The 27,931-nt window shown below is 38.7% G+C and overlaps 1 protein-coding gene across 1 annotated transcript; it reads right to left on the bottom strand.

Annotated features, from left to right (window-relative positions):
* Positions 1-1,229: 1,229 nt before the first annotated feature.
* loxa (lysyl oxidase a) lies at positions 1,230-15,532 on the bottom strand. The gene is made up of 7 exons (XM_017711229.2): positions 14,746-15,532; positions 12,860-12,968; positions 12,202-12,339; positions 7,982-8,138; positions 7,245-7,340; positions 5,366-5,481; positions 1,230-1,910 (listed from the first exon to the last, which is right to left on the bottom strand). Exons 1-7 carry the CDS (start codon positions 15,308-15,310, stop codon positions 1,904-1,906), a joined length of 1,188 nt encoding a protein of 395 aa, XP_017566718.1. The 5' UTR covers positions 15,311-15,532; the 3' UTR covers positions 1,230-1,903.
* Between the last annotated feature and the right edge of the window lie 12,399 nt (positions 15,533-27,931).

The raw sequence follows: 27,931 nt of genomic DNA, 5'->3' as shown, positions 1-27,931 counted from the left end.
ATCTCTGCACTATGTAAGAATGTTTTGTCAGAATTGAAAGCAGTAACCGGGGTCATCTGTTGTTATGTTAGTAAATCTCCCGTAGCACCGCCAAGGCAGTGGTGGATAAGAGCAGCAGCAGTGCCCCCCCCAGTTCGCACTCTGATATCAAAGTACACAGTGAATTTATAGACACAATGGCACAGTTGAATGATGAAGAATAAATACAAAATACTCTTAATGATTTGATCTAGTAATGTATATTAATTTGGGAAGGGCTAAATAATACTGAGGGGGGTTAAAGCCCCTCTAAAATTGGCCTAACAACTCCCCTGGCAATGGCGTTACTTAGTGCGGAAAATAAAATACTGGCTAAAATATGGTGAGCGTTTGCTGCTGTGAGTTGCCTTGTACAGCATGTTAAGATCTAAAAAACAAAATGAACATTATACAGATGAAAATGTGAGGACATAGTAGATGATTCACTCCTATCCTCAGAAGACATGTCCTCCACCAAGAGTAATCATACTTTTACATTTTAACATTTTCATTTAATTTTCATTGGGCTTGGACTGCCCAGTACTTGACCACTAATCAGAACAAAGCTCATTTACATATCATTCTTAAAGGCACAGTAATGAAAAAACCTGTTTAATGTTAAAGGGATAAATAGGGATTGGAAAAGGGACATGTAAAAATTACTTATGATATTTTTGATACATGTAGCACTCTACATGTCTTGAACTCAGCCACTAGAAGGGCCATATTAAAAATCTCAACCAGAGGCCAGAGAATGTCTATGTATGCATTTATTTCATTTTTAATTAACATGCTATAAATCAAACTGATCATTGTTCATTCAAAATTCACAAAACTTCAACAGTAAAATATAGTATAAGTAAATATAAGTAGTATACATGAATACATGAAATATTCCAAGTTTATTTACATACTTATGTAGTCTGTGGTCTTTATTATATTAGAATTATTATAAATGATGCTTTACTATTTGAACAACTCTCTTTGCAATGTGTGATATAAGAGTTGTTATAACCAGTTGTACAGCTTTTCTTTCGCATACGCATTCACATAGATTTCAGTTGGATGGTGTAGGTCACAGTTAAGCCATGGTTCTGGCTTTTCTGCTGCAGCGAGGTCTGCTTTACATTTTGTGCACATATTTCTTGACCGTATCCATTTGAAAGCACCGTTTAATTGAATTCCACACTTCCCCTTTAAAAAAGCTTGACTAAGTGAATGAAACGTGATTTATTCAAGTCATTTTCACATAATACACAAATAAGTGTTGCAGTAATATGAGCTTTTGTTAAATATCTACTCAGAATACACAAATATAGTGACATAGATATCATCATTGTAGCACACTAGAGCATGTAACTCCAAGCTGGTTCCAACTTGGAGCTGCTGGAGCTTCTAAAACCGCACCAACATGAAAGTTTGAGTTGCGAGCTGAGGCAAATATGGTCAGATTGATGAACAGACGGCATCTTCCTGGTCAGTGATGCTTTTCACCAGAATCACCATTTTATCTTCAGCAGGAAGGTAATCTAACATACTCTGTTTTTTTGTAAACATTTTTTGTTCCTTATTAACCATTTTCCAACATGAAATATCAAGTAATTCAACAATAATATGTCAAAATGAATAAAAAAAGGAATTAAACAAAATTTTGCACTGCAGAACTGTACTTAAGCTTCATCTCTGAATATTTACGTAATAATTATAGTCAGTTTCATTGCTCCTGACATAACTGTCTCTCAGAAATATATATATATCGATGTTCCTCCTACGTTATTCACTCTTACAACGTAAATATTTTTCCAGGTTGATGTTGCTGTTGGCTCACATTAAAGCTCTTGGTAGCTGAATAGTCTCATGGTCCTGAAGAAGATCTGAACACACTTTAATACCTAAAACACAGAAAATCACATAATTACTATTATTACAGATACGATTGAGTATGATTTCAATACAATATTGAAAAACATTTGGATGTGACTTATCAAAGTTATATGGGCGTGGCTCGTGTTATTGACACACCCACCTTCACTAGCATTGATTTTGAAATTAGTTGCAATACAAGGCAGCCAATCGGAACAGAGCTCATTTGATTCATGATGAGTATATCTTATCAGAAATAAATGCACGGGAGGGGCTAATAGAGAACATTATGGTTCTCTATGGGCCCATTTCAGTACTTTCTTAACATACCCTCACCAGCTTTGAATTAGAGTGCCTACACACTAGAGGCTGACACTGTGTATTTCAGTTAGGACACTATGTCAGCTCTGTCGGACTAGAAACGCGCCTGTATGCAGTGAAAAGACGTATCGTTTAGTGTTGAAAAAAGTTCAAACCATTTTAACTTTTGCTGCAATGGATTCTGAGACAGAAGACGAATAAATATCCAAGAGGGAGGACAGTAGTGACATTGTGTCTTTTCCTGTACTATATGACTTCTTTGGCTTTGTGGCTCTTATCTGCATATTTTCAACACATCAGTTGTCCTTTAGTGAACATCCTTGAGTGAAAATTTCATGATGAATGGACCAATAGAAATGTTCAATGTAATAGAAATAAAATCACTTGGTGATTACAGATTCAAGCAATGAAGCTGTATCAGCAGTCATGGAATAGTCTGCTACCTTAAATCTAGTGTAAACATAGCAAATCGAAAGGAATCCAAGTGCTTAAAACTAAAATACTGAAATGAGTGGAAAGGATTTGGAATTTTGGAGATTTTTTTTGTTACAGGGCACCATGAAAAAGTTCTATTGAAGAGCCTTTTATATATCTGAGGCAAATGAATCTGTCTTTTATAATATTTTAGTATATAAAACATCAAAAATCGAATCAAGTCTTGGCCTCAAAATCAAAAATCATATAAAACCTGAAAATATGTACCATTACATTGGTAGTATATGCACATCTGAAGTAGGTACACACACTTAAAAATGATGTTTTGTTCTTTAGTAAAGAAAATGTTTTTATACAGAACCATGAAAGAACCCTTTGAATGAGTAAAGCGTGCCTTGCATCGTAAAGGACTTCTTCAGCTTGATAGTGAATGTGTTGTAGATGGTTATATATGGAACCTTTTTGAAGAGTGTTCTATGTAGCACCAAAAGGGTTCTTCTTTTGTTAGGATGTCAAGCTTGTAACAATAGGGGGACCCTTTTTTGGTGCTATTCTATCATATATACACTCACCAGCCACTGTTCAATTGCTTGTTAACACAAATAGCTAATCAGCCAATCACATGGCTGCAACTTAATGCATTTAGGCATATAGAGGTGGTCAAGACAACTTGCTGTGCAAACATCAGAATGGGGGAAGAAAAGTGATTTAAGTGACTTTGAACGTGGCGTGGTTGTTGGTGCCAGACAGGCTGGTCTGAGTATTTCAGAAACTGCTGATCTACCTGGATTTTCACGCACAACCATCTCTAGGGTTTACAGAGAACAGTCAGAAAAAGAGAAAATATCCAGTGAGCGGCAGTTGTGTGGACGAAAATGCCTTGTTGATGTGAGAGGTCAGAGGAGAATGGGCAGACAGATTCGAGATGATAGAAATGCAACAGTAACTCAAATAACCAACCAAAATCTCTGAGGAATGTTTCCAGCACCTTGTTGAAAGTATGCCACGAAGAATTAAGGCAGTTCTGAAGGCAAAAGGGGGTCCAACCTTTTACTAGCAAAGTGTACCTAATAAAGTGGCCAGTGAGTGTATATACAGCACATTCACCATCAAGTTGAAGAACCCTTTATTTATGCAAAGTCTTCTTTGAGTGTTCATTGATCTATACAGAACTATTTTCTTTCCCAGAAAACCCTTGAAGAGCCATAATTTTTAAGTGTGTCCAGACTTCAGCAAGAAAATCAATTATCCAGAACATTTGCTGTGGAATGAGTAGACTGAAATGAGTAAGTTTACATGTCATTTAGCTCTAAAAATGTCCTTACTGAGAAAAGGTTTGAGGAGTTTGTTTAGTCTGCATGTATGGTTCTAAATCTGCAATTGTCCATGTTCTGTATATTTCAATTACCAGCTTATCAAGTCTTTTACAAGCAGAATCAATTGAACTGCTGTAGGGAAAACCGTAGAAAGCTGCACTGCAGCAAATGTTGGACATTGTTATTTCTGGTATATAGTGCAATGTATTATCAATTCCAGTCAGTATGAGTGTGTTTCAGAAGGATGCCTAGATCCAGTGCAGCTTAACCTTGGAACAGAATGGTTGGATTTTTTTTTTTTTTGGCTATTTTGAAATGAATCATTGGGCAAACTGTTTGAATGGCCCTGGGTGAGTCTGCTGAATTGAGATAATCTGTGGTCACAGTTCAGCAGGGAAAGGGTTTGGACAAAAGCCATTAAATGCAATTCCTGCCTGTTTTGGAGGTCCTTCTGTTGTTGTGTAGTGCATTTTTGCAGTGTTGATGGAAATGTGTATAATTTACAAAACATAAGCAAACTGGATTTTCATCTTCGTAGGTGAGCAAGTGAGTCAGCATTTATGAAAGTGTTTTTATTGTGTTTCTTTATTATGTCAGTTGTGCAGGAATGCTTGAATGCTATGAAGAAAGCTGCAGCTGGGCATGGCCGTCTTTATGGAGAGGTGTGAATTTTACTGCAGTGGGTTCTCACCCCTCCGCTTTCCCTTCTCATTGCTTGCTAGCAGCTCAACTCACAACATTTCACACACACACTGTTAATCTGTTAACAAATATCTTATTTGATATCAATTAGAAATATTGATTAAAAAAAAAGAAAAAAACTTCCATCCTGCTAACAGAATGGTCAGTGGAGGACCTGCAGAAAAAAAAGTTAAAGCAACTTTTCCAGCTTGGAAATTGAACTTAAAATTTTTATCTCCAGTGTCGAATATATAATTTAGCATTTCTCATACTGTAACAGAACTGATTCACTTCATTTGCCCTTCATACCTTTATAAAGGTTATGTCAGGCAAATATATGTACATTCAAAAATACAATGTGGTCCTAAGGTGTAACTGTGTACTTTAAATTCCTTGAAAAAAGGTGTGTATTTGTACCTTTTAAGGACTAGTTATAAAAAATGAAATAAAACTAAATAAAAAGCTTGTGCATAGAATAAACACAACTGAATTGGCACAATTATGTTTCTATAACTAAAGATATCTTGACAGTGTTTTTGTACTCTGAAAGGTACAGTTTTTTCTCAGGCTGTAAGATTAAATTAGCCATTTTAAAGAAGAATACAAAACTCTGCTCTGTAGTAGGTCCTCAATACTGCAGCTCTAATCTACATGACACACAGAAAACAAGGATTCAATTGAATGTCTTAGCTAGATCAAGATCCATAATCAAAAATATAAATGGCACTCACGATGATACGTGACATCCTGATGCGTAGGCATAATTGCCAGTGTAGCGAATGTCACAGCGCACAACATTGTTGGTGTAGTCAGATTCTTGCACCTGGTAACTGGGGTTAACACTGATCTGTAGATAGAAGAAAAAACATTTGTTTACTGTAATCCAGCAATAATATTTTATTGCTGTCAGCCTAAAAACAATAGACAGTAATAGATATTGTAATCCTATTTTGTACAAAGGTGGATAGATTTGCCTAAACTAAAAGCAAACATAACTTGAGAAGAAGCACAGAAGTACCAGCTCAAAAGACTATGTAAGTGCTGAGTAGGTTATAAAACTGCAGAGGAAATTCTTAGTACATCCAGCATATTTTAGCACAGAAGGTGAAATGTACAGTCTCTATTCTCTTTTTTTGGATCCTTTTCGCCTTCAATAAAATGTTAAAGCTCCAAAGTGAGCAGAGTGATCAACAGGAAAGCAGAACAGGAGCAGAACCAACACAAGTTAAGAATAAGTCTGAACAATTTGAGCAAAATATCAGATGTTAATTTTTCTGACCAATGTTGTGACTGCAAATTAAATTGTGACTATTTTCTAAAAATTAAGTTCCAGGCCAGATTTTTTGGTCTTTTTCTAGAGGCTTGAATGCGGAACGTAGTTGTAACATTCCTGCCTTGCCTTGTCTCTGTCTGCTCACTCCATGTTTACTTTGTGCCTCTTGTCTCTGGTCATTTCTTGTTTTTGTTTTGGTTCCCTGCTCTGCTCTGGCTCTGCCTTGTCTCATGTTCTGCACCTGTGTCTTGTCAGTCGTCACACCCTTGCACTGGGCCTGATTCACTGAATGTTATTTAGAAGAAATTTCTCTTTAAAACCCACTTACACAGTTTTCAGGAGGATTCTGACATCCACCCATTTGACTTTTTTCTTTTTTCACATTTGTTCTGAGGTTTAAGAACACATCATGAATCATGTAGACTTTTTCTTAAGACCTTTCTCAAGAACACAAAAACTTGGGAAGATATTGGTGAATAAGGCCCATTGCCCTCAGGTTCCTTACTCTGCCATACTAAGTAGTATAAGAAATAGTGTATAACCAATAGCAGTATATACAACAATGTAATTAGTATGTACAGCATGGTAGTATGTAGGCCTGGACACAGCCCATGTCTTTGTCTTGTTTACTTGGCTTTGCAAGTGTTGCTCTGTGGTTTCATGTTACCCTTTGGATCGATGGTCAGTTACAGTTTTTTTAAGTTTGCTCCCAGTAGCTTATAGTTATTCTGTTTTCCTTGTTTATTTTTCATAGCCTAGTCTTTTGTTCATTTTCTCTTGTACAGTTTTGGATAAGGACTGCCTCCTTATTGTCTCCTTTGATAGAACAGCGCACCAGAGTGCCAGTTTTTTGTGGTTGTGTTGGGAGTTTGGTTGCTTCTGGCTAGTCTAACTCACCTAGCTCCCTATTCACAAGCTCACAAGTTCACAAGCTCCATATTATTGAGCTAAATGGACCCACGTAAAACTTGTAAAAGACAACAAAGTTAATAATGTAGGTTATATTAATAATTGCAGCTTGTCCAATTTTAAAAAACTTTTTTTTGTGATTGTTATAAAATAATTTTTCATCCATAGTTAAACAAGATATGACATTTTGTTTTATACCAGTGCCTATATATGGGCCTTTTAGGCCTTCAGAGAAAGCCTGATGATTTCAGCATAAACATATAGTCAGTCACAAGCTCCAAAACATGGAAGGGCTTTCAGAAGTTTCAAATGTTAGTGATTAATCTGGAACATCCAAAAAAGTTTGGAGTTCTGTTTCTCAATTGTCTGATTCTCTGACTCTGACTGATTCTAGAGGGCCTGTGCAGTTTATTTACAGGGTTATTCACCTTAAGGATGTAGTTTCCAGGCTTCACGTCAGTGATATCTATCCACTGGCAGTCGATATCGGCATTGTAAGTGTCGTAACATCCTGGACTCAGACCCTGCACACACACATCCAGACACACACACACACACACACACACACACACACACCCTCAGCAAGTGTTGTTAAGAGCCTCATCCTCCTTACAGCAGCCTCTGTGTAGCTGCCAGAAAAAAAATCTCATGGTAGAAGAAAATGCACTTTCAACCCGCCGGCAGGGACGAAGTGGGTGGGCCGTGTGACGACATAGCTGTGCTGAACATTTACATAACACTGTGTCGCATGAGTCTGAAAAACAACAGTGCTGAGTCTTTAATGAAGATATGACCTCCTTTTTACGTTAATACAGTTTACTGTTAAAAACAGGAATAGCGTCCATCTTTAAGCATGAACTTTGCTCAATCTTTTGTTCAGTGTGTCATAAAGTGTCAGACAGCACATCATGAAGTCTATTATAGATTAAAGAACAACTCCACACTGTTGGAGGCAAATGTGTGATGATTGAGGCATTCAGTTAGCAAAATGCTAATAGTTCCATAGTAGGTAAACATTAGCCTTGTAGCTCCAAAACTAAAGAAGCAAACTAAAGACACCAAACATGTCATGGAGGAGCTGCGTTTGGGGTGGTACGAAAACTATGAAAACAGCTGAACTATTCCTCAAATGAGCATGAATTAGTGTGAGAGGTGGCTGTTTCACCTGCGTGTGAGCAGTACAAGCAAAGCGTCGATAGTAGCCATAGTCACAGGAAGTGTCTTCTAGGCAGAAACTGGCTTTGTGACCCTCAGCCACGCGTCTGTGGGAGCTGGCGTCCAGTAGATCATAATGGCTGAACTCATCCATGCTGTGGTAATGCCTGCAGAAATACGGAAGCCAGTGAGCATCTTTAGAGCATTTTGGTTCAGGCCTTGCAGAAGTTTATGCAAAACCTTTAACAAGTAAACACATCAAAACAATGTGTGACACGAAAGAACATGTATATATATATGCATCTTTTCTGCTAATTTCAGTGCACAAATCCTATTTATTTTTTGAGCCTAACATATTTTATGTTTAAATTTTTTTTAATATGTTACATTTGGACACCCAGACTTTTACATTCAACTGTATGTATCAACATTTGATCTATGCACCACCCACAACTGCATTCCTTCATAGCAACTGTTGTTTGGTTGAACAAGCTTTGCACAATTTTAGAAACATCTACCAGTTTTGACCGTCCTGCCATCCCCCCGCTCTACTACTATTGTTATGTCTATCAAACTTTCAGCTCAAGCCAGAGAGGTTACATAGGAAGAGATGACATTGGCTGAATAATTAATATCTTGTATCACTCAACATGGCGCCTTTTGCGAGGAAACCCCTCCAAAAAAATGAGCCAATCAGCCAATCATCTATGATGAGATATGCAGATGTGTAGTGGCCTAGCTGTCCAGAACAAGCTGAAAAATATTTTTTTTATGTATTATTTGAAACAAACATTACAAACTATTTATGTTTGTCAGATTTTATCAGTGACATCAATGTTTTTTTCAATGTTTATGTGGCTTTTTATACATATGCACAGTTTTAAAGGGTGGCTAGATTGGCCAGCGCACACAACATGCCAAACCAAAATTCCCGCCACGTCATTCCATGTCAGTGCGTGTTGCCAAGATGGCTGTCGACTGGAGAGACTTTTCTATAAGAACTTCGCTCAGGCCACTTGGTTGCATCTGTAGCTTTTCTGCTATGACTACAAAATTCCATAGAACGAAACAAAATGCATATGCAGATGCACAATTCTGGAAAGCTTGTTTTAATTAATCAAACCAGGAAAATTTTTCAGTCACCCTACATTAGATCAGCAGACTTTCATCTAACAAGAAGGAAGAGTGAACAACTGAGGACCCTTCAGATAATATTAATACCTAATACTAAAGCTAACAGTAGATCTAAGGCTCTTCTAACAGACTTCAATTGAGCTAATGAAGTAATGGAGTGGTCCTGCTGTCATGCTGTCAGAGATGGCTAGGATATGTAGACAAGGGCTAGCTAAAATGAGTATTGAAACAGGCCATGAGTAGGCTGCTACGTTTTTTATTTACAACCCCATTTCCAAAACAGTTGAGATGCTGTGCAAAATGTAAATAAAAATACCATTTAACGGCGTGCAAATCATGTAAACCATATTTCTAAAGGAAAATACTACAAAGACAACATATCAAACTACAGAATCATGTCTGTTTTTAATGCTGTGCCATCTGAAGGCCCAACATACAAAGATTTCCTCAGATTCTCTGAATCTTTTAATAAAATTATGTACCATAGATGATGAAAAGCAAACGTTCTTTGCCATTTTACATTATAAAACGTTATCCTCAAACTGTTGCACTATTTGATCATGCAATCTTTCACAGAGTGGTGAGCCCGTCCTCATCTTTACTTCTAACAGACTCAACCTCTCTGGGATGCTCATTTTATACACATTCGTGTTACTGATCTGTTGCCAATTAACCACCTGGTGCTTTTTTTTAGCATTACACAACTTTACCAGTCTTTTGTTGCCCCCGTTGCACCAATTGCTATTTAATTTATTTATTAAATTGTTGTATTTGTGGACCAAACACAGACATGCCAATAAAGAAGTAATTGAAATAGGGTGGCTGAGGTATGATAGTCTTGTGGGGCCAGATGTGACCTTGTCACAGAATACACATCTGGGGACAACATGTTAAACTTTTGGTGCTGGATTGTGATGGTAAGAAGCTTTTAGTGTCCACAGTACAATCAATAACAAGGAAACAAGCTAGCTAGTAAAATGCTATTGTTAGCTAACAGAACGGTTTTTCTCTTGTAGGTTGTAATGTTTATTTTTAGTACATGTGTGTTCTCTGCACACTTGGCTGACATCAGACTTTTTTTGAGTTGACTTTTCAGTCGTCCTAACTTTACATTACTGTCTATTGGTCAATGTTGACGAGCGCACCAGCACCCCCTGCTGAGCTATGCCTCAATGAGTTATTGGGCTGCTTTTTCCCCACCCTAAAAAGTCTACATTCCAACCCTGATTTAGCCCAATTTCTCATGGTTGTCTCTCGTGGGACCAGAGGAATGAAAGCTCAGCAACAGAATCGGGCTATAGCTCAAGAGTTCATGGATTTTGATGGCAGCTGATTACCTATTGTGCTATGTTATGTATGAGTTCACTGCTCCAAAGGGATGAACAATGCAGTTTATTTATGCTGCAAAAATGTCAGCTAAATGTAAACGTGGCTGACTTGAGACCCCTCCGATTGTGGAGTTCTTTCTGAAAACACACAAATGCACTTATTGACCTTTCAGGCAAAGATTTGCACTGCCCAGAGGGGAAAAGAGCCAAGTGTGTGAATTGGTGCTAGTGTATACACATGAGGGCTTCAGTAATAAGTTACATCTTCATTGGCCAGAGTACACGGAGAAAGTTAAACTGTATAATGCTCAACAGGAAACAAATTGAAAACAGTGTCCTTTTTTTTCTAAGAAAACCAAAAAGTGCTAAACTCTGCTGCTTTTGCTTGGTTGAGTGAAATGAAAAGCTTGAGTTGTGGTCAGCAACACGTTCTCTCCTGATTATTTTAAGGATTATGGCAAAACAGGGCCAGAACTGTGCCATTATTTGTCATGTAGAATAAACAAAGGTCAGTGCTGAGATCATAGAATCTTTTTTTGTGCCTAATTTCACCCTGGCTAACTGCAGACCTCATGTCATAGTGTTAAGTGGAGCTGCGCCACATGTACTCCATACATGGTGGTGAAATGCAGCTGACTTCAGAACAAAACTATGCTCTGAGAGCCATTACCACATCTGCCACGGCAGAGTGCAGAGAGAGGGCCTCCACACTGTTTTCCTTTAGATAAGAATACAGACCACCTTCCTCTGAAGCGACCCCCTTCACACCAGACTCCCATCACATTCATCAGAGATTAATACATTAAGATATGCCCAAACACACAGCTGCCCAATCATGACCCTTAAACTCTGAAACGATGTATAGTCAGACATTGAAATCTTCTGAAAGGCTCGATATATTACATTTTTTATCTTGTACTCTCCCAAGACATTTCTCTGTTTTTATGTACCAAAAATGTATAATTCATTCATTTTTACATGACCATTTTACAATCTCTCTGTATGCCTTAGAATGAATTTTTTTGCGTTTTTAAAATAAAAGAGTTTGTTGTAGTATGTAAACACTGTCAGACACAGTAACCACTTACCCCTGAGTATTTACAGTCCATCTATAAACTGCAAATACAGCCTGATTTGAATCCATTACATTTGTGATGTCAGAAAAAACAGCGCATTTACACGTCTGTCTATTCATGTTGATTTTCCAGCTTGGACTGTTTTTTTACGAGGCAGCCAATCAGAGCTCATTTACATGTAACAGTATTACAACTGACATTATAATTGGTCCTCAGAGGAAAAAATAAAATACATCAAAAAAGCATGATATGGGCTCTTTAAACAGGCAGTTTACACTCTCTGTAACTTCAGAGGGGGTGTGCTAAAGTGCTAAAGGCCAAATATGTCATATGTAAATGTGCTGGTTTTTACTTTTTGTGACATCACAAAAACTTTTTTTTTTTCAATTTTCAATGTTTTCAGTATTTTGACTGGGGAGTGAACAGTATGTTTTGTCAAAGTGTACAAGTACATAAAACATTTCATTACGAAAAAACAATGAAGATGTGTTTTTTTTTCACAATATGAGCCCTTTAAGGACATAACCTTGTGTGCTACTGAACATATGACACAAAATGTGTTAAAGTAACATTATAATGTAAGATAATGACACTGTGTTAAGTAACATGTATCAGTATGGTGCTGCATCTAAACACAGCTTTGCCTTGGTTAAACGGGCAGATGTGCTGTAAGTTGGTACACAATGACTCACTGGTGGCAGCTATGCCACTCCCAGGCATAGCGTGGCCGGCTGGGCAGAAAGTCAGATGTGCCCTGGTTCTTCACCCTCTGAGGGAAGCGCAGCAGCATCCGCGTGTCATAGTCTCTCACGCTTGACCTGTAAGCCGAACTGCTCAGCAGAAAAACAGCACACCAAACACAGAATATCAGGCATTAACTGAGTTTCATGCAGCGTCCAAATGCCTTTCGTGGTGTGTTTCTTGGCAGAGTGAGCGCATTTCAAGCATAGGGACAAATATTGTTGCACATTTCCTGAATTTTTCTCTCTCTCTCCTCAGGATAAGTGTGGTTTAGTCGCTAATAGGTTTAGCAGTCTGTCTGGTGATGATTTTTCCATGTAAACTGTCTTGCACTGAAACCTCCATTGCAAAGTATCCCCTCTCTCCTCCCCTTCCCATCATAGCATGACTTCCACTAGAGAATTTTTTTCCCTTTTTGTTTTCCACATAACTGGCTTAAATTATAGGAGTATCTTTCAGTTAGAGGAATTTTGCAGACCTATCAATGACTCATTCTCCTTAGCCAAATGTGAGTGAAGCTCCTGGCTCTCCATGCTCTCCCTCCCTCAGTCGTTTCAACAGAACATAACTAATTGCATTGCTTTTGTGCTTTTTTCCTTTCAGTCGTACCTTGCGAGGCAGTTTTCTTCTGCAGCACATCTCAGGTTGTACATGGGAACCCTCTGGACATAGGTGGAGGCCTGAATGTAGTACGGATCCGCCACAAGGTCAGGCAAACCTGTGGAACAGGTTCCACAGTCTCACTGGACCAGAAATCCTTGGAAAAAACTTGCACAGGACTGAAGTAACATAATCATCTGAAAGTCCTAAAAAATTGGGCCATGAAAGGTTTTGTGAGTGAAGAACTAATTTGATTCCCTAAAGAATCCTGTTTAAATAAGAGATTTGTGAATGTGAGGAACCTTTTAATGGTTTGACTTCAATTCATGTAAAGGTTCAATACCAGTGTAAGTGCTCTTCCTTGAAACTTTACATTATGAAGTACTTCAAACTTTACAAAGACTCTTCACACTCAAACAAAAATGGCTCTCTAAAGAATCATCCACTGAAAGGTTCTTTTAGGAACCAAAAGTAGCTCTTTTATGACATGGTACAAATAACCCCTAAAAATGTTCTTTAAACAAAGCCATAGAATAACTACTTTTGATTCCCTGAAGAACACTGTTTGAATAAGAGATTTGTGAATGTGAGGAACCTTTTAAAGGGGTGAAGAACCTTCACTTCATGTAAAGGTTTAATACCAGTGTAAGTGCTCTTCCTAGAAACTGTACATTATGAAGTACTTCAAACTTTACAAAGACTTTTCAAACAAAAAAAAAATGGTGTTCTTTAAGAAGCCAAAAGTGGTTGTTTTATAACATCGCACAAAAACCCTTAAAAAAGATGTTCTTCAAAAGATACCATAGAACAACCACATTTGACCACTAAAGAACCTTGTTTGAAAAAGAAACTTGTGAGGGAGAGGAATATTTCATTGAAAGGTTCTTTAGGGAACCAAAACTGCTTCTTTTATGACATGTTGAGTGTATGTTCCAGGACGTCTGTCTAGCTTTGTGTTCTCTGAATCACTGAGGGCTTTTGCACCCTTTTGGCACCCCTGAAGGACAAAAGTGATGCCAGTGATGCTAAAGTACACTCACAAGTAAAGCACTATTAAAGGTTCCTAAATAGTTCTATGGTTCTAGGTACAAGCGTTTCATTGGTACACTCTTTAAAAATAAAGGTGCCTCAAAGGGTTCTTGGAGTGATATATTTGAAGATCCACTTTTGGATCCATAAGAAAAAGACAGTTGTGTGTGTGAAGAACCTTTTAAAAGATCTAAAGAACCTTTAACTTTAAAAAGTTCTTTAAAGAACCATCCATTGTTTTTTTTAGAGAACCAAAAATGGTTCCTCATGGCACTGGGCAATGTAACCCCTTCTGGAACTTTTATTTTTAAGAATGTACAGAATCCTTACATTATTAGGAGGTTCTTTAAATGTTTTACAAATATGGTTCATTAGAGCCATCCATTAGTTCTTTAGAGAACCAGAAATGGTTCTTTTATCGCATTGTGCAAAGAACCCTTTTCTGGCACCTTTATTTTAAGAAACTTTAGGTGGAGGTTCTTTAAAAACGTTCTTTAAGGGTACACATTTCATTTACAGATATGGATCTTACATATACTTACACCTGTGGTTCTTTAGAGAAACAAAATGGTTCTCATATGGCATCATGCCATAAAACCCTTTCTAGCACTTTTACTTTTGTAAGAATATGGAATCTTTAGGCGGAGGTTCTTTACACTTTAAAAGGGTTCTAAACGGGGACATCTTTCATTTACGAATATGTTTCTTTAAAGCACCATCCACTGAAAGGTACTTTAAGGAACCAAAGTCGGCTCTTCTGCGGCTTTACTCCGAATCTGGCAGCCTTATTTGTATCTAGCACTGACCGCTGTGAGTCAGAACAGAGAGTTTAGAACATTCGATGCGCAAGTAACTTTAACCCTTACCGTACTGAAAGTACCTTGTTCCGTATCCGGGTCTTTGTCTCGGGCTCGGTCTCTCGTACGTGTCGTAGTAGTTGTAGTAAGGGTTGTCCGGGTCAGTGGACTTGTACGGGTTGTAAGGGTCGTCTCCCACCATGGCATCTTCTGGCGCGCTCTCGTTGCGCTTGTTTTCCCACTCGGTGCCATTCGTGCGCCTTGGCTCTCCTGTGGCGCGTTCTCGAGCGCCACTGCGCGAGCGCGCGCGAGCTTCTCCGCGACCTCGTGCATACTGGGAAGAACCTGACGGGTCACCACCGACCCTCGAGGGCCTGCTGATGACGGCCACCGGTCTCCTGGCCTCGGCCTGCTCGCCTTCTGCATCCCTCCTGAGCGGCGGCTGGTACTCTGACCCCTGGCTCAGCAGGCTGAAGAGCTTCCCATTGTGCTGCCACTGGATGGTCTGCCTGAGGGCCGCGTTGTTGCCCACTGGCCTCGGCTCGCGCTGGGAGTGCGCGCTTTGGAGCACGCAGCCCAGCAAACAGACGTGCGCACATGCGTAAAAGACGGAGCCAAAGTTGCGCGCAGCCATCGTGAAGCGCTTTCTTATCCCACAGAGAGTCTCTGTGGTTCCCCCCACTCAGAACGGCAAAAAGAAACGTTAGAGTGAATCACAGAGCAGCTTACATGGCGAAGTGTCGCGGCTGTGGAGGAAGCCTGGCGTTGCTGTGCGCCACGACGAGCTGGTGCGCAAAGAGTGAGCAGCAGCAGCAGCAGCAACAGGAGGAGGAGATTCCGTGTTATACAAAAGCTCCGCTTCTTATGCAGCTGTAAACGTGAGCTACATGACCTCCGAAAAAAGGAAAAGAAGAAGGAGAAAAAAAGAAAAAACGGCCACTTTTTCCTCGGTTGAGATCACTGGCCTCGAATGCAGAGTGTTTGTCTTTTATCTCTGTTAAACGTGTTGGAACATCTGGGCTGCATGAAGTCAGAGTTTTAATAAAGATCCTCCGCTCAAGCCACGTCAGGTATACACCTGCAGTGCTGCAGTATAAATCTACACGTCACATTACTTATGAAGAACGCTATGTGAGCGAAGAAACAACATTATTCATGTACGCTCATAAATCATCACAACAGCGCAGCAGAATCACCACCTACAGCGCACAATTCAGCCTGCAGCGTTGATTTAAACCCACAGCTGGACACGAATGGACGAGTTCACTGCAGACTTTGTTTGGAAAGCCTAGAAAGAAAATCTAAACGATGGGTGGAATGTATGTATATATTTATATGTTGATGTGTGTGTGTGTTTGTGCGTGTGTGTGTGTGTGTGTGTGTGTGTGTGTGTGTCTGTGTCTGTGTGTGTGTATAAAGGGCCTATATCATGGAAAATCTGAGTTTGGTCCATATTTGGTCCAGCGGCCTGTTTTCAATTAATCGTTTTTGTGATGTCACAAAAACCATCCCATATATATGGGATATATGTGGGAGATTCGGTCCAGTTTCAGGAGTGCCTGAGCCCAGACCACAAAAATGCACAATAGAGTGCAGCCATTTACAACAGAGCTCATTTGCATATATCAAACTTAAAGGCACAGTAGCAAAAACAGCCCCTTCATTGGTTGAAAATGATCACATAAGATGTATTATTACTGTTTTTAATAACTAAAACAAACATAATAAGTAAACCTCAGGAGAAAAAAAAGTACAAACAACATGTAGGATATGGACCATTTAAAATGTTACCAGTTTTTAACTGTAATTAAAGAGCCTATATCATGAAAAATTGTAATGCCGTGGAGCAATGATGAGGCAGATGCATATACTGAGATAAGCAAGATTTATTATGGGCAAATCCATACTTGGGGTCAAAACAGTCCAGGGTCAACGAGCCAACATGGAGACAACAATGGGCAGACATAACGTAACTAAACACAGACTGGAAACAACACGGAGGCCAGAACAAACAAAACACCACAGGAAAATACACTCCATGAGAATACAAACATCAGCAACAAACTAGGACAAACACAGGGCTAAATACAATGGGCAAACAAGATACAGGTGGCTAATCAGAGGTGGGAACAATCAAGGGCAGGGTCTGAAAACAGAGGGGCAGGACTGGGAAAATCTTAGTGAAAACAAAAGCACATGGACAGGACTAGAAGGTAAACAAAAGCACATGGACAGGATTGGGAGGAGCCAATTGTGACAAAAATGATTAAATAAAACTGTTTAATGTTGCATGTATCCATTGTTAAAGTTTTAAAATGTGCCATTCACTCCCCAGTACATACAATTCATATATAAAAACCGAGCTGCAAAACCAGCCTTTTAAAATTACATATAGCAGACTTAAAAGCACAATAACAAAACAAAAAACAGCCTCTTTAATGGTTGAACAATGGTCATATAAAATGTGTTATTACATGTAACTCACACAAATGTAATAAGTGGACCTCAGGAGGAAAAAATACAAAAAGCATGTGGGCTATGGACCCTTTAAAGTTATTGTATGTGACCATTTTTTCCTGCAATTAAAGGGTCCATATAATGGTAAATCTTTTTTAAATAAAATGCTTTTAATGTAGTATGTAACCACTCTTAGAATTTCCATAAATATGCCTATTCAGGCTAAACTTCATTTGCACTGAAGTTTAGCCTGGGCTGCTTGTTGAATACAGGACAGCCAATCAGAACAAAACTCATTTACATATATCATACTTAAAGGGACAATAACAAAAACAACCTGTTTACTTCTAAGGGGTAAAAAATGTTGGAAAATGGTCACACAAATATGAATGACTGTTTCACAAATAAACCCACTTAAATGTTATAAGAGGATATCAGAAGGAAAAATACAAGACAAATGTGAGATATGGGCCCTTTAAGTTGGCTGTTTTTTTTACTGTACCTTTAAGACTGACATATGTAAATGAGCTCTGTTCTGAGCTATGTTCCTGTATTGTGCCTTAATCAGAGCTGATACACTATTAATAACATCAGTGTGAGTGGGCGGGGTTAAAATACTATAGGCTGAATAGGTGGATGTATGCAAATGTATTAGTTTTTTGTGACATTACAAAACATTGAGTTCAAGACAGGATTTATTTCCATATATGGAGTGGCACATTTCGAAACTTATGTGTTTACATATTACATGTCAAAAAGATTAAAAAAAGGGACAGTAAAATGTATTTTTTCCCAAAGTGCACAAATACACAGGCATATATGTCAAATCTCAGATGGGAGAAAGAGACTTTACATAATGAGCAATATCTGAGGAGAGCCAAATGTACAAATCCACATGGTATTAATTTGAATTGATCAGTCCACTTTTAAAGGTTTTTGAGGTTAGTTTTATGATCATCTTTCCAGGGTTGTTATGACAAATGTGATCACTCTGACTGTTGGATGAACTCTGAAAGTCACTCTCCAGTAAAAGAAGTCAGATTTTAAAGTTCTCACAGGCCAGCATGTAAACAAAATTGTATGATAGGCTGTACACTGTGCCATTTAACCGCCCATAACACAAACACAATGTCTTTTTCCACACCATCCTCCAAACCGACTATTTCTTCTTGGCTCAGTCCTGTCATAGTAGAGCCAGACTCATATATGGGGCTTTGTTTTGTAGTTTATGAGGTGATTTAAACAGACTACTTGTTTCTTATTATAAAACACACCACATGCCCTTAGTTTACCTTAGTTTTAGCTCTGTGCGTTGGTGATGGCAACAGAGGGCTTTTTGCCCAAAATTGCCCCCTGACGTGGCCACCCAGGACTGAGGGATGTCTTTTCCCTCCTTCACCGATCTGTGACACATTTCCATTTAAATGTGTCGCTGCCCTGCATTTTCCCCCATAAACACTACAGTCCTATGGCTACTACTATATATAATTGTTAGTTACAATAACTTAATCAGTGGTCTCGACTGCTTTGTCTAGTCTCTCTGAAACACTCATGACCAGCGACAAACCACAGAAACAAACGTCCCCCGAGCTGAATCACAGGTTTCCCAGAACATTAGAGTAGCAAAACCTCCTGATGTGTCCAAGAAGAAGACCATCTTTCCAGTTCCATTTCATTCTGACCAGCCTGGGTAGAATATTACAGAAAATCTAATTCCCTCTTAAGCCCATACACTCCATATATGTAAGTTATTATCAAAAATAGGTCTGTTTGTGATGCCTTGTGATGGCAGAGTAACAGATTGTAATGTAAAATTAAATTGTGACTGTTTTAGGTACATAAAACTACACAATGTCATAAGTGCAGCTCAGGGGAAAAATTGTTTTGCCTCTGAGTTGTGCATTATTAAAAAGATGATTCTTAAAAAGGTTCTTGGGTAAAGGTAATAGTTTTATTTAGAATCATAAGTTTTCATACTTAAATGTTTTTCTTGCATGGTAAAATTCAGATTGAAGGAGAGTGAGGAGTGAAGGAGAGTGTCCTACACTCAAAAAATATTTAAGGCCAAAAGTTACAACTTACGTATTTATGTCAATTTTCCATTCAATTTAAATACATAAATCTAATGTAAAAAATGATATTATAATTTATGTTTCTCCATCACGTTTAATAAACCTGAATGAATTAAACAATGTTAAAATTCAAAATACTTGTAGAATTTATGCAATTCTTTTACAGCACCTTCTGTATTCATAGCACAATTACTTAGACTGTGTAAATGTATTAAATGACAAAATATGTTAAATTCACAAACATTTACTCTAGTCCAAACTGTATTAAACAGTATTTGCTGAGTCACATTACAAGACACATGTAAACTTTAAAGTCTAATGAGAAAGAAATAAACATAACTTTATACATTTCAGCTGTGATGAAATTTCCTGCTTTAGAATTTCAATTCACTCGCAACTGAACTACTAGGTCTTATACAATTCAATTCAATCAGTTATGGATTTATCCACATTGGGTTCCCTCTAATGAATATAAATACGTAAAGTATATTATTATGTTTTTTAAATGTTTTATGTAAAATATTTACCTAATGTTGAGGATGGCCATAAATAATTTTTTTAATGCATATAGAACCAAAAGTGTTACAAGCTGGCTCTGTATAGCATCTGCATTTTCAAAAAGGTTCTGCATAGAACTATACAGCACATTCTTCATCACGCAAAGAATCATTTAAGCATTAAATGGTTCTATATAGAACTCATGATTCCAAATAGAACTGTTGTCTTTACTAATGAATCCTTGATGTTTAGTAAATATATTTTAAGTGCGTGTAACAAATTGTAATGCATTCATGTGGCACTAGTGTAAATCAGAGCACTGAGAGGGGGAGATGATGACCATGTTAGAGAGGGTGAGGCAGGTGCATGCTGGTCCAGAGATGGTGAATAGTTATTGTGTTTTAAGGTTAGCTAATAATAACTGAACATTTTTATTAAAGTCTTTCCTTGGTAGTCTATTTTCCCTATACTAACAATATGGTTTATATGTGTTCTGCGTTCATTTTTTCAAACAATTGTTTATGGGATTACTATAGTAATGCGAAGTATTGGGAAGTGTAACATGGAGCGATGTTGAGGTGGATGCATGTGTGGAGAGAATCGAGATTTATTATGGGCAAATCCAAAATCAGGGTCAAGACAGTCCAGGTTCATAGAGCCAATACGTAGAACAGGAGGGACAGACATAGCGCCCAAATGAAACAATATCAAACAAACAATGGAGGCCGGAAGAAACACTAAACAATACAATTCAAACGGTACTTGTCAAACAGCACATCCAATACATACATCCAATATCAAACAAAGACCAACACAGACCAGGGCCAACACAGGGCTTATATAACAGAGACGACGAGGGACAGGTGGGAAATAGGTGGTAACAATCAGGGGAGGAGTCAGGCAACAAGGGGGCTGGACTGAACCAAAACAAATGCACATGGAAGATCAAAAGGTAAACAAAAAGTGCATAGAGGAGTGGGAGAAGCCAAGCGTGACAGGAAGCATGTGACATTTTCATGGCCATAAAGATAAGATTTATAGCTGATTATCAGAGACTATTCGTCCTCAGCGATTATGTAATTGGAAATAGAGAGTTTTAGTTTTAACATGCATTTAATAGACATTGTATGGGGTCAGTTCTGTTTGCAGTGACTTAATGACCACCCACTGTGACAAATCTGGTTGGGCTAGCAAGTCCAAGATGTAATTTACCATAAAGCTACAATTATCAATTGTCTCTTATCATTACCATTACACATCTGGTTATGGTAGTAAAGACACATAGTTATGGTAACAGTGATTAATCATTTGACCATCCTAATTATAATGCCACACCATAATTTTGACTAGATTCATGGATTTTATTGCAGAGAAACATGCTTGAATGCTTGAATATTGCCAAAAATTCATTCAAATGTGCCCATAAATGAAAGAAGCACCTAAATGTGATTGCAACTATATGCTTCTCCACATGCATTATTTCCAGTAGCGTACTTACTGCAGTAATCTTACGTCACAATAGTGTAAACAGGGGACAGAGAGGGAGACAGGTGTTTATCACTTCAGAGAAAAGGACTCATTTTGAAGATGCCAGTTAATGTGGAGGTAAGCAAGACAGTAAGAAATATTGACTATAAACACAGCACAGCAATACCAGTTGTCTTAAACTTTTGCTGTATAGCTCAGTGTCTATATTGCCTTAATGCTGCATGGGTTTGGTCATGGATCAGAGAAGGAGGGACTAGTGATTTCCACATTAGAGAGAGAATGACAGGTGCATGCCACTTCAGAGATCAACTGATGTGGAGGTAAGTAAGTTGCTAAGCAAGTACTGATTGCGAGGACGGCACAGTTTCTTGGTAACAGCAATCAAGTCAGTAGGACATGATCTATAGCCCTTGCCATTATAAATGGGAACCACTGTCAATTATCAACAATAGGCATGGGGGATCATCATATCAGAATAAAGTGGGTGGTGAGGGGGCCAGGGCTTATGTTGTGCACATACGTGTTCAAACGTCTGGGCTTTCTTCCTGAAGAGCAAATTTTGTCACTTAATCTTCTCTTGGGGAACTTTTATTTCTCTGATTCAAACCAGAAGATATTTATCCCACATAAAATCTTGAAAATCCTATCTTTACCTCAGAGTTGAAAATCATATTGAATCTCTAGTAGCAGTCACTTGAAAATACTGTCACTCTGTATATCTCTGGTATTTGTATAGCATTAATGTTGCAAGGTGAGTTTTGAAGAACTAGTTACTGTTGAAGTTTAATATTAAGCAGCCAGCCTTTTTGGTGTGGATCATTTAAAGCAAATCCTGCCAAAAATCATGCTTGCTCTCTTTGATCTTTGCTGGAGCAGAGTCTTGCAAAAGCTGTCTGCCCCGACTGGCAATGCACTGCTCCATAGATTCAGAGGATTCTACGAGACTGTGAAAAATTCTTGGCTTCTCTGGTTCACATCAAATGCCAAGTCTGTCTGGCTCAATACCTCCTCTCTCTGACCTGTAAGACCACCCTATGGTGTCTTTTTATGCAGTGCAGCTGTTTGGTGCTACAGCCAAAAAGGCATCTGAATATTGCATGTGAGTCCTTCTCCAAGACGTTTTTACTCAGTCATAATTGCTCAGGATCTCTGCACTATTGCGCTCTCTGTATTAAAATATCGACCCAATCCAGACCAGGACCCTCTTTGACCCTCTTTCTAAGTGGAGGTGCCCGTTCAAAGGATTCCTCTCCAAGTTTTTCCTGGTGTTGTTGATATATGGGACATAACCATAGTTTTAACAATTCTTATTTTTATATATCTTGCCCTTGACCACAGACAGTACTTTTGGTTTGACCTTCTAGGCTAGTTTGACTTCCTTTAAGTGGTGCCTTTTCACCTGTGGCTAATCAGCGTGACCAATTAATGTGATGATAATAGTGTTGGGTGCTTGTGTTGCTATGGTTACTGTGGCCTTCAACCTTGCGCTTGCTCAGGAGCTCACTGTAGACTTTGTCTTTAATCTTAGATTTAATGTGTGGGTCATCTGTAAGCCACTGACACAGGCCGGGCTGAAGCTTGCCTTTTCCCTGGTGATTACCTCATCTGTCATGTGCTGTCATTGAGCTGCAGTGCTTGTGAGGGCGTCTGGATGGCTCTGGTATCACTGCATGAGTGATTCAGGGTTTTATACTCTGAGTTCTTAACCTCCAATAGATAGAGTATTGGATTGATTTCCTTCGAGCAAAAAAAGGTTGATGGCATGACCCTTCTCGAAGGGCCTTACGAAGTCATCAAACAGCCAACACCAGAGCCAGTTTTACATTTCTCTGCCTGGAGTATTTTCATGTTATGGGCAATCAAAGTTTTTTGTATTATTTCCTTTCTGTACTGCACCTTCTGGTCTTCACCCCAAACATTTTCCTTTTTCTACAATGCAGAAACATTTTATGCCTAAAAAAGTGCAAGTTCTTATGACTTTTGTCATCTACTTTGGTGGCCAGGAGGAATGAAATAATGTTAATGGTGAATGCAACGGTGGTATTGTGATTTCCAATTTCCCACCAAAGTAGTTACTGACTGTGTGAGGTCTTCCATCTCCAAAAAGTATTTGTGTTGCTGTCTGTGTCACACGCTTTGACTTTGCTGGTATAATATCTCAACCTGTATGCAGGCACTTGAGGAGTTTCCATTGTACTTCGCAACTGTTTTAACACATTTTTTAATTGAATGTGTAAGCTCATACCACATCAGTAGTATTTCATTTTCAGCTTCACATTGAACCTTGATCAAGTATTTGTAAAATTCAACAGAGTTTTATACCAGAGAATCACTGACCCACTCATGTCTCCAGTTTCAATAAGGCAGGTTACTATGATAGAAAATGCCTCAGAGTTAGACGCTAGAGGGCATGTTTTAGCAAAACCAAGCTGCATTTATCCTGTATGAAAAGACAAAGCATTAGTCAAATTAATGAACTATGTAAAACATGTAAACTGCTTCTGTTCTGTATGATGTTTAGCTGGAGTGTTGACATGCATGGAACTGTAAAATTGTATGCATGAAGGCATATTACTAACACCACTAATATATCCCGTTACCTATGCACCCCATTATATGTGCAGCAAGACTCACAGGCTGGATGTTTAAACAGACTAAATTCAGTCTTCTTCACTATGAGTGTTCTATTTAAAAAATGAAAAACATCAGTGGATTCATTCAGGAACTCAGACAAACAAAGCTACTAAAATCAGCTGCTATAAGCTTGCAGCCATGGCATGATGAGAAGTGAGGGCCTTCTGTTTTACTGGAGTAGATGACCAGCATTATAAAACGGTCTGCGACGTTTCAAAATCACGTGATCTCAATCGACTGCTTTTGTAAGACAGGGTCTGGCCAGGGAGCATGACTTTACACTGCAAAAATGCTCCTTACTTCCAAACGTTCTTGCATAGCAGAGTCTCTTATAAATTTCAGACGTTTCAACCCAGTGTGCCAAAAAATTTATGAAGCCACACTGAAAAAGTATTGTCCTTCTTTTTTTCACTGCACAACTATGTTACCAAATACTGGAAATAAGAATGGATGTGAAATGGAAAGAACACTGTGACCAAAGGACATAGTAACTTGACTAGCTATCCTGAGCTACTCTGTTCATACAGCCCAGAATATCTGCCATTATCCACAAAGCCAGATTGAAATATCTCAGTAAAGTTTTCCGGTGTGGCTGTCTGCTTTGTGCAGGTCAAAAACAAAAGCATCTTTTGTTGATTTCAACCTCGGGACGCTATTAAAATGGGTAAAAATACATTCTGCAGCTAGCACCAGCTGAGCAGAACTGTCTGTACTGGGTCATTGCTGTTTTTCATATTTTGATGCCTTTTTTCGGGCTCTCCTTGCATTGGCGGCATGAACCACTCTTCAGCGGTGGATCCACATCTGCAAGCGATTAACCTAGATCCTCAGTCCACGTTGCTGGAATTCTCCTCTTGTGACACACCAGCAGCAGTGCCTGGGTAAGCATGCAGAAGGCAATGCAATAGTAGATCTGCAGGCTTGGTCAGCATGTTCCAACATCTATCAGAGGCATAGGCCAGAAGGGCACTCAGGGTGATTCAGACAAGAGAGTAACTTATTTAAGGGGCGTCTTGTGGCAAAATATAGAGTGTTCTACAGAGATGTTCTGCATGTTCTATGAAAATAGAAAGTAGCCCTAGAATGCCATCACTTTTTCCAGCAGTAATTTCTATTGTAACTCCCTCTGCCAAAGGCCATATGGAAGCCATACTGGCCATACTGGCCACCCAGCTGTAGGCAAAGATCAGTTAAAAAGATTATTCCCAAGCATTTCTGCAGCGGTCTTCGCTGGTGTCTCTGGCCACAATTGTTAAAATGTATAATATATGGACTGAGTTGCCACCAGACCAGTTCAATATTAACACATTTACAAATATCCACCACTAGTAAGGGAACAACACAAACTAGATTTTTGCTGACTGTAATGTTAACCTAACGTTAATCACAACCATCTATTTACAATTCTGCTTTATGCTTTACTGCTAGTGGCAGTGCTCACAACAAAAAGCTGGATAACAGTGATCGCTACAGAAAAAAAACAAAATCGAAAGTTCAAAATCGAGTGGAAGAAAGAATTTGTGTGGCTGGAGTAGGAGTTTGAGAAGAATGTAATGTTCTATTGCACATATCTTCAGGTTCCTTGACAGGAGAAAACCACAGGTTCATTCTTTACTGAGAATAACTTAGAAAACACAAAAGTATGCAGCTTTCAACCCGAGAACTCTTACAGTACAATGATCTTTAGTAACCTTAGTAACAAACCTGCTGGACCGACTTATGAAGGTGGATCCGGGGAATTCGATTGACACATCTTCCATTTGGCTTACTAGCTAATTAAAAATGAGGATCCCTGTTTTGACTAATAAAATGACAAAAACTGGAGTGGAGAAGCAAAACCTGTTTTTTGGTACTGAGGCATTCTTGCTAATTGCAAATACAGTATACTGAAGTTTTTTTATACAACCCTCCCAGTAACTCATGTCCATTTTCTGACTGTTATTCCTCTTCATCTTCAGTGGTGCTTGTGTGATGCTTTGAATGCACACAAAGCAAGCAGCAGGAATAATAGATGAGCTGTAACTTTGCAGACACTAACACATGCTTCTTGTCTTGTTCTATACCACATAAAATTCCAGTGAAATGGGAGCTCGACACAGACCAGTTCAGCTGATTTTTCCTGTGCAAACAGGAGGTTTCCATTACTCACAGTCTAAGAGCGAAGCCTCGATACACACACATGCATACACACACACACACACACACACACACGCATACACACACATACACATCGGCCTACGTGGCACTCTGCGTGTGTGTGCAGAATTCAGTGAGAAATCACAGAGAAAAAAGGGGTGGAGTCTAGGTGATCCAGAGCAGGAACTTCATCTTCTAATGCAATGCAGTTGCATTTCTCGAATTCTGTCTGAGGCATTTTTTCAGTTACCTCATTATAAATCCTGCTCCAGGATTGCTTTCTATGGAAAATGTAAACCAGTGTGTCATCATTGTGTTGTGACAAAGGTTGGTTCCAGCATAACTACTGACTGAAAACTAAACATTGCATGTGGCATGGAGCACTTAAGAAGGCCAATGCAGCTTCACAAAGCAGCACTGTTTGAGGATCCCTGCCAGAATGGGGTGATTGTGAATGTTATTTGTCCCAGTGATGCAGCTAAGGCAGGCTGTAGCGAAGAAAAAAAAACTTAATTTAGGTTGACAATTAGAGAAATGAAGAAGCTCGTAAGATGCATATAACCAAGAGAGAATTCCATAACAGATGCAGTGTCAGTACAACTATGTTAGATTCCTGCACAAGAATCTCAAGAGACAGCAGTGTAAAATAACCCCTCAAGTATAATAGAGTTTATATATCAGACTGCAGTTGACAGATCACAGATTTTGCACTTTTCAGCACAAAGGAATGTTGGTCTTTGGCTCAGATCTGCCTTTACATACTGGACATGGCCTTGAAGCGGGTAGTATTGCTGCCTCCATCTGCTGGCAATAGATGGGAGAGCATCTAACCTGCTCTATGTCTAACTATTTAGCCAGCCAGCCTAGCATAGTTTGGTGACTTGAAGGATATATGTTTCGCATTAGCTTGAGTGTTGTTGCATTTGGGAGATTTTAAGTTGATACAAACCAGATACAAACCAAGACTAGAAATCACAGAACAGCATTTTAAATTTTTTAATCTTACTGCCATTATACACTGTTTCCCATGGTCTTAGGCGTAAAATGAATTTCATATGTGCTTGTTAGAAAAGGGACTGCCTCAAATTCCAGGCGATAGGATATCCTAGAAAATCCTTGAATTCCAGGCAAGATTTTATCTGCTGCAGAATCAGCCCTTATTGGAAAGGACAGATTATCTTTTAATATCCTTTGTAAAACTTGTCATCAGTATGTGAATATGTATGTGTTGGTCGCATCCTGATTACCGCTTTAAAACTGAAAACATATTATCCCACTGAGTAGTTGAATAGGAACTGTGATGCGTATCTCACACAGAAACATAATTTTATAAATTTAATAAAACAAAATTTCATCAAAAACACTTTTTTGAGATTTCTAGCATTCACAATGCTCAAGCAAAAAAAAAAAAATAAATAAGGAATGAACAGAATAAGCTAAGGTATGCATGAGGTATGATCTTTAATTTGTAATTCATAAATCAAGTTATCAACATGTTAGAAATTCAGCAAGAAGAGTCAGGAGACTGGAGCTTCAGCGTTGACTGGAGTTTATTTCCACATACAGAGTATCGGTATAGCACAGTCAATCAACAGTCAATCAGCAGGATCAGGAGTCTAGTCTTATACACCTGCATGCGGGCTTGGTCATCAGTGTGTCACCAACCTAGCAGTGCATTCTAGTCTGATCAGCTGTCCAGTCTAACAAGAATATTTTGGAAGGACCTTATATACATTGAAAACTAAGGGGGAGGAAGGAGGAGGAAAAGAAGTTTGAGGAGAGATAAGGAGGGGTTGTAGAAGGAGAATGTGAGCAGAGATATAGGGGGTATAGATGGGGGGGGTGATTGTTATCACCTTAAGGTCGTGAGACAAAGCGTCATTTCAATACGAACAAAAGTGATCAGGCAAGGTGAAAGTGCAACCAGTTTCACCTTTTTGCCATTTGCTTAAACTCTGCAGTGAACAAGG

This window comes from Pygocentrus nattereri, chromosome 18 (genome assembly GCF_015220715.1).
Source record: "Pygocentrus nattereri isolate fPygNat1 chromosome 18, fPygNat1.pri, whole genome shotgun sequence".
NCBI classification, from domain to species: Eukaryota; Metazoa; Chordata; class Actinopteri; order Characiformes; family Serrasalmidae; genus Pygocentrus; species Pygocentrus nattereri.
The sequence above is the reverse complement of the archived record's forward strand: the minus strand, read 5'-3'. Positions and strand labels throughout refer to the sequence as shown.

Excerpts from the sequence above, each read along its gene's own strand:
- loxa (XM_017711229.2), bottom strand. The coding sequence starts at position 15,310 with ATGGCTGCGCGCAACTTTGGCTCCGTCTTTTACGCATGTGCGCACGTC. Across the intron at positions 7,341-7,981 it reads CTTGTACTGCTCACACGCAG|GGTCTGAGTCCAGGATGTTA; the intron begins GTGAAACAGCCA and ends GTGTGTGTGCAG. Across the intron at positions 5,482-7,244 it reads CTGGAAACTACATCCTTAAG|ATCAGTGTTAACCCCAGTTA; the intron begins GTGAATAACCCT and ends TTCTATCTACAG.